At 36.1% G+C, this 6,000-nt stretch overlaps 1 protein-coding gene across 1 annotated transcript; it reads right to left on the bottom strand.

Annotated features, from left to right (window-relative positions):
• Positions 1 to 628: 628 nt before the first annotated feature.
• Positions 629 to 3,176, bottom strand: Osi18 (DUF1676 domain-containing protein Osi18). The gene is made up of 3 exons (XM_073079016.1): positions 2,284 to 3,176; positions 2,063 to 2,209; positions 629 to 1,614 (listed from the first exon to the last, which is right to left on the bottom strand). Exons 1-3 carry the CDS (start codon positions 2,768 to 2,770, stop codon positions 1,433 to 1,435), a joined length of 816 nt encoding a protein of 271 aa, XP_072935117.1. The 5' UTR covers positions 2,771 to 3,176; the 3' UTR covers positions 629 to 1,432.
• Positions 3,177 to 6,000: the final 2,824 nt, after the last annotated feature.

The raw sequence follows: 6,000 nt of genomic DNA, 5'->3' as shown, positions 1-6,000 counted from the left end.
CTACTTACTAGAAAACATTTTCATTTGTTACAGATATTACTAGTTACTAGTATAAACGCCGACAATGGACCTCTTAGGTTCAAAAGAGGTAATGCAGAAAACTTCGACATACTATTAAACATATACAAAATGAACCCGCTCAAGCAATCTAATATATTCAAAACGTTTTCTAATACAATACTTTTGCCGCGGCCGGACGGGCGGACACCCGACATGAATTTTGATTCAAATGAAAGCACCAAAGAGAAACGGATAAGGATGCGTGCGAAATTCAAACAGATTGAGGATGCGATACATGTCACACTTAGTAAGACGATTGCTAAACGCCCAAGCCTAAATATACAAGAGAAGTTAACAGACTTTAAAGATATTAGACCTAAAGAAATTCCAACAAACTTTGATGATGAAAATTTCCTGGAATTTAAAAAAGATTACGCAAATGGGAAAGAGAAAGCAATAGAACATGCTAGTGAAAATAAAAACAAATCGAGCGATTTACATGCTATAAGAATTAAAACTCATAAATCTATAACCGATACGAATATTGTAGGATTTGACAAAAAAACAAAAATTAATGAAATTGGTTTTGATAACAATGGAATAGCGGTCGTGAAATAAAGGTCATGCGATAAAATAGGTCAGTTAAAAAGGAAGTGAAACTAACTACAGTGATACATTTATAAGTAAAAATAAAATAGCTCCCTACATGTATTATTATTAATAATAAATCATGACCATTTAATTAGATCATTTAATAAGACAAGTAAGGTATTGCGATAAGAAAGCATTTTGAGTATGATCAAAGATACATGCTTTGTTAAATGATATAAGAATTTTCATATGAAACTTTGTCGATATTATTTCAATTATTTGTTTAAATTGAAGATAGTAGATTTATTGTGAGGAGTAAAATCTTTTTAAATGCCTAGATTAATTACCATTTCTAATTTATCTACCTTAGTAAAGAGTGTCAAGATAATTAATTACAATTGCAAAGTGATATTGTCTCCCGAACGACGCTATTGATAGGTTCGTTTATATAGTTCCTCAATCTACTGTTTCCTCTTGTATTTACCCACGTATTCTACATATAACATTAATAAGGTCCATCCGAGTTTAATTGGAAATAAAATTAGTGTCATGTTATGATTTTAGGATGATACGAATGTATTACCAAAGTGGAAGCAGACATACAGTCTGCCTAATAGAGCAGGAGTCCTACATTACATTGATTACATTAGAAGATTGTTTTATCTAAAGACTTGACTAGAACGCAATAAAATGATTTAAAGTTATTAGGTGAACACAAAATAAAATTAATCAAACAGCCCTTTATGATTTTGAAACTTATTTCATAGACTTTATTTACATTAGAATAAATAATTTAAATAAATAAATTAGTCGAGGTCCGTCTTAAATTAATTCATTTGGTTTAGATTTGGCCGGAGTAGGCGATTTCGTGGGCATCTTCGTATGACCGTGCTTGGTAGGGGCCGTGGGCGTCCCATGCTGGGGCGTGGTGATCTACGTGGTGTTCAACGTGGTGCTGGGGGTAGTGGATCACTTCGTAGTTGACTACTTTCGGCTTGGTGAATTTGAAAATGACCATGGCACCTGTAAGAGAAATGGGGTTAATAAAGACTTTCTTTAAGACTTGACATACTCATAGTAAGATGATCCATAGCAGGTGCTAGTAGAATACACAAAAACAAGCAAACAGACTTGCAACCTAAATCTACAGTAATTGAAGGAGAAGATTCATAAGCCATATTTCCTTAAGCGACTCTTCTGCTTTTGCAAATGTTCAATGAGAAAAATAGAATCAAAACAGAACCAATGTAATACCGATAATTACTATAATAAATAGTAAGCGAATTTTAATTTAACAATTTAAAATTTAGGCATGAGATCAAGATATTGATAAGGACGTTCATCATTGAATATCATTAAACCTCTAAAAGCAATATGAAAATGTTTGACCTAAATAAATAATTATAACAAATCAATATAATTGGTAATCGCGAATCAACAATTCAACAATTATTTCGTAGTTTCTACTCACCAGACAGAACAAGTGAGATGAGACCAAGAGTCAGGGCCTTCCAGGTCTTGAGGGCAATGAGGGCAAGCGCCAGAGGTACCAGGACGGAAGCCTTGAATTTCAAACCGAGAAGGAAGGGAAGAAGCACCTTCTTGATGAAGCCGTGTTCTGAAAGGAGAAAAAAACATAAGCTTCCATTGATACAAGAGATACAAAATCATGTTTAGAAAGTTTCCACGCACTGCTCTTAATCCTCAAAGGCTTGGGCAGCTTGATCTTCTTCCTTCTGCCTTCGAAAGTTTCGACTTCCTCTTCGCCATCCAAGGGCATGTCCAGCTCAGAAGGTAGGTCGGTGAGGAGCGACCGGGGTACATATTCGGAGGCGGCACTGCTGGCGATCTCTTCCGGAACTTTCACCCTCAACGAGTGGGTCTGGAGAAAGCGGTCTACTTTATCGAAGATTTCGTACGTTGGCTCCTTGGCCATTCTCGGGTCGACGCTCGCATCATCTTCTAGTTCTCCCTGCTTCACGATCGACAGGTCCTTCGTGATCTTGATCTCGTCGTCGTTGGCCACAAGGGAGATCCATTCCAGGGTCCTCGGTTTGATGCACTCCACCGAATACTGTGATAGGCATTCGTTGTAAATGTTCTTCACGAGTCTCGCGGCCGTGTACGAGTCGGCAGCCGCGTACGTCGAGATGGTAACGATCACTAGTAATTTAATCATGATGCACTTCACTTTGTTTTTGACGGCAGATGCGACTGACTGCCGTCCGATAAACGGTCACAATGTATGCCAGGGAAGTTCAGGGCTTGGTTTATATACGAGCATTAATACGTGAGGTGGGCCCGAATGCGACATACCGTGTTGTGCATGTGTGCCTGCAGTACATTTTAATTGTGTTTGTGAGAGGTGACATTGTATTGGAAAACTGTCACTTGTTTAAGTGTAGACGTGGTTGTCCCTCTAATTAGACAGGGAGGCGGCTGGAAAATCGAGACTGGTCATTAAAATAGCTAGACGTACGACACCCGATGCTCGGATCAAAATAACTGACACCAAAGTCTAGTAACAATAGCACTTCGCCGTATCGATTCTGTTACGTTTTCTGAAGAATATAAATGGAGGAATTAGGTAAATGTTTTTAACTGAAAGACTATTTTGTTAGGTTCATGAGCGATTTTTACTTCGAACTTGAACTTGATAAGTTAAAAAATGTTTTACATTTATTTGAAAGATATATTGTAATACGCTAATTTGTAACCAAACACGTTGTCGGTTAATGTAGACTCGTTTGCAAATTTTTAGTTTAAAAGCTAATTATGTTAATGTTTTGTACAAATGGACAAAAATTAAACAGATTTCTAAGTTCTAAGTCTAAGTAAGATATGGGACACGGAAAGTCCTACATGTACTAGTAGCCATGAAAAAATTCTAAATCTATGCTCGCAGCCGCACACTAGTAATTCAAATTCAAATATCATTTATTCAAAATTGATTCATATAGAATAACAAACTACCACCGCTTCGGAAGGTATTTCGCTATGGAGAAGAAGCGGCGTAAGAAACTCCATACGTGTGCATATTTGCATCTTTTAAAGGGTAAATAGGTAATATACAATTTTACATAGTGGTACATATAATTAATTGTTGATGTTGGAGCTGGAGTTGTCATACCATGCGGATTTATCATTTAAGTATTTTCCTGTGTCGGTATTCATTAAGCAAAAATAACATAATTCGTCGTTTAGATCATTATTCACATTTGGCCGGGGATTGAACCCGGAACCCGACAAAGAGATAGGAATCACTCCACAGCACTGTATAGGTTTTTAAAATAGAAAGATTTTCATAGATTGGCTCATGACATAAAACTAAACATCGTATTCACTAATTAGATTCTTAAATACCGCACAACGGAACCGCAAAATTGAGGTTCCTTTTCGAACAGACCCTAAAAGGTTAGGACCAAATGGTGTCACCACCGTCCTTATAAGGAACAGCGTAAAAGATTCTAATTAGTCAAACATTCGATTTTTGATATACTTGCGTAATTTTCAATAAAGTAAATAAATTAAGTACGTAATATATATTATAAAAAAATCCCAAGTGCTTCGAAATAATAAACTTTAATGGAAAAACCAGTACTACAATAATGGAAAAATCTGTCAATTTTTTTCCTATAATTGTTTCTTTATGTACGTAGTAAAAATATATACCCACAATTTGGATGAATTCTACGAAACCTCATATATAAAAATCTGTCAAGACGTTTGGAATGTAGGGTGAGTCTAACAAAGAAACCTACAGACATAGATACACTAGAAAAACATTACTCTCCTTCTGACACAATCAGACAAAAATTGAATTTACCGGATAATTTTATAACTAAAAACTAGCTGAACCGGCAAACGTTGTGTTGTATAAATAAAAAAAAATGTTAGGGCTGAACAACCCTTATCACTTAGGGGTATGAAAAATAGGTAGTAGCCGATTCTTAGACCTACTGAATATGCTATAAAATTTGGTGAAAATCGGTAAAGCCGTTTCGGAGGAGTACGGTAACTAATATTGTTACACAAGAATTTTATATAAGACTAGTGGTGCCCGCGGCTTCGCACGCATTTTAAAGAAATAATATGACATATATAAAACGGAAAATTTGTACCTGCATTGCGATGACAGTGGTGCCATGTGTCGAAAATTGGTCTTACGAACTCCCAAATCCTCGTGGGCTCTTCGACAACAACTTTGCTAAAGATCATCACTTAATCAAATGCATAGTTTCCGATTCTATAACTACTTACGAATTCAAAATTAATTAAAAAAAACCTTTTCCCACGGACTAAATTGTGAATCTAAACCATTCTCAAGTCCCCTTGAACACACACAACAAATTTCATCAAAATCAGTCCAGTCGTTTAGGAGGAGTTCAGTGACATCGACGCACATAATAAATATATATATAAAGATAATGCTCCCTACGAAATAAAAAAGACAAAAGGGAAATTATATCGAACTGGTATTTTTGGTCTACTTATATACCTATAGATTGCCATTACAACTTAACAACACCTGGGTATGGCAATAATTATTACCCATCCATTTGTTTACTAAATAGTCGGTATCTTGCACTTAAACTCGTAAATTTAACACTTAGTCTAGACTAAGTCTAGCCGCGGTCAATGTTGCTAAATTAGAATATTGTTTTTCACAGACACTCTTAAGCTATAGGCGTAATTTTATTGTAGTAACTATTTTAAAGTAATTCGCCTTTTTGGAAAGCAGAGGCACGAAATTCAGACATCATGTCGAAGTCGGGTGCGTATGAAAATTAGTCCGCCTCGGATCCTCAACCCCTAACACAATTTCAACTAGCTAAAAAAAGGTCATTCTAAACAATCTGTGAAATACTCGTAAGAATCACCAAAAAAAACGTCACCGGAATCATACATACATATTTGTTAGCGAATCAGTCTATGACACATTTGTAATTTTGTAACATCAAATCAACTTTTTACACTGGGGGCCTCTATCATCTTTCCGCCCCCAGGCCTCCGACGATCTTAGTCCGCCACTGCGGCAGATAGTAAGTAGGTAGTAGACATAGATCTACCAGGGCATAGAATATTGTCAAGTAAATGCAGGAAATTAAGTAGCACATTATTCAGCTAAAACGACTTAGTAGATACATAGTTACGCCAATTTAATTCTTTCCAAATCTACCTTCATTTACATAACGAGACTGAAGCAATACAAAAATAGTAACATACGTACAAAAACACTGAAGAGTGGTTATTTTTCAATTTGTTAGAACTCTGTGTGGGTTTGTGTGTCCTGTGTGTGAACCTATTTGTGTCTAATAACAGCAGTGTTAAGCGCTGCTCTATCCTAGTATAAAAAGTGTGGTAAAGATACTTATCCAAGGTGTTTCAACATCTCCAACTCCTCGGGAA

The sequence above is a fragment of the Epargyreus clarus genome, unplaced genomic scaffold (genome assembly GCF_041222505.1).
Source record: "Epargyreus clarus isolate Ecla_fem2 unplaced genomic scaffold, WU_Ecla_fem_2.2 ptg000002l, whole genome shotgun sequence".
NCBI lineage: Eukaryota > Metazoa > Arthropoda > Insecta > Lepidoptera > Hesperiidae > Epargyreus > Epargyreus clarus.
This window is presented reverse-complemented; position numbering and strand designations above follow the sequence as displayed.

Bases quoted from the DNA above. Each gene is read 5' to 3' on its own strand.
- Osi18 (XM_073079016.1), bottom strand. From the start codon at position 2,770: ATGATTAAATTACTAGTGATCGTTACCATCTCGACGTACGCGGCTGCC. The intron at 2,210-2,283 runs GTGCGTGGAAAC...TTCTCCTTTCAG, and splicing joins GCCTTTGAGGATTAAGAGCA to AACACGGCTTCATCAAGAAG. The intron at 1,615-2,062 runs GTGAGTAGAAAC...TTTCTCTTACAG, and splicing joins CATCTCACTTGTTCTGTCTG to GTGCCATGGTCATTTTCAAA.